Source organism: Buceros rhinoceros, unplaced genomic scaffold (assembly GCF_000710305.1).
Source record: "Buceros rhinoceros silvestris isolate BGI_N320 unplaced genomic scaffold, ASM71030v1 scaffold21357, whole genome shotgun sequence".
NCBI lineage: Eukaryota > Metazoa > Chordata > Aves > Bucerotiformes > Bucerotidae > Buceros > Buceros rhinoceros.
This window is the reverse complement of record NW_010424219.1, coordinates 491-820: the sequence shown is the minus strand read 5'-3', so window position 1 is coordinate 820 and position 330 is coordinate 491. Positions and strand designations below refer to the sequence as shown.

General features: G+C 63.0%; 1 protein-coding gene across 1 annotated transcript in view; it reads left to right on the top strand.

The window, feature by feature from the left end:
- The window catches only part of VTN (vitronectin), a gene marked incomplete at its 5' end in the record, with an annotated part of 3,000 nt that overhangs the window by 2,376 nt on the left and 294 nt on the right, over positions 1 to 330 (top strand). Inside the window, one exon of the mRNA XM_010140717.1 lies at positions 11 to 187. Within this exon, the coding sequence (XP_010139019.1) occupies positions 11 to 187 (177 nt within the window). The remainder of the gene's footprint in view (positions 1 to 10; positions 188 to 330) is intronic.

The following is a 330-nucleotide window of genomic DNA, read 5'->3' as shown; positions in this document are numbered from 1 at the left end:
TCCCCGCCAGCGCAAGAGGTACAAGAACTACCGGTCACTGGATTTGGGCATCTGGTCCTGGCTCCAAAACGATTCCGAGTCTGCGGGTGTCGAAAGTGATGGACTGTCAGGCTCCAAGTGTGAGACCCTCCAGAGCGTCTACTTCTTTGTAGGAGGTGAGTCTGAGGCAGCAGGATCTGGGAGGGATGCGAGAGCAGGGCTGCCGGGGCTGGGGGATGTCTCCTCTCGCTGCACAATGTCCCTGAGCTCCGGGACGCAGCGGGAAGGTGCCCAGAGCTGGCAGGGAGGGCTGGCAGTTCCCAGGGGGCGAGCCCTGCGGCCACCCACCCT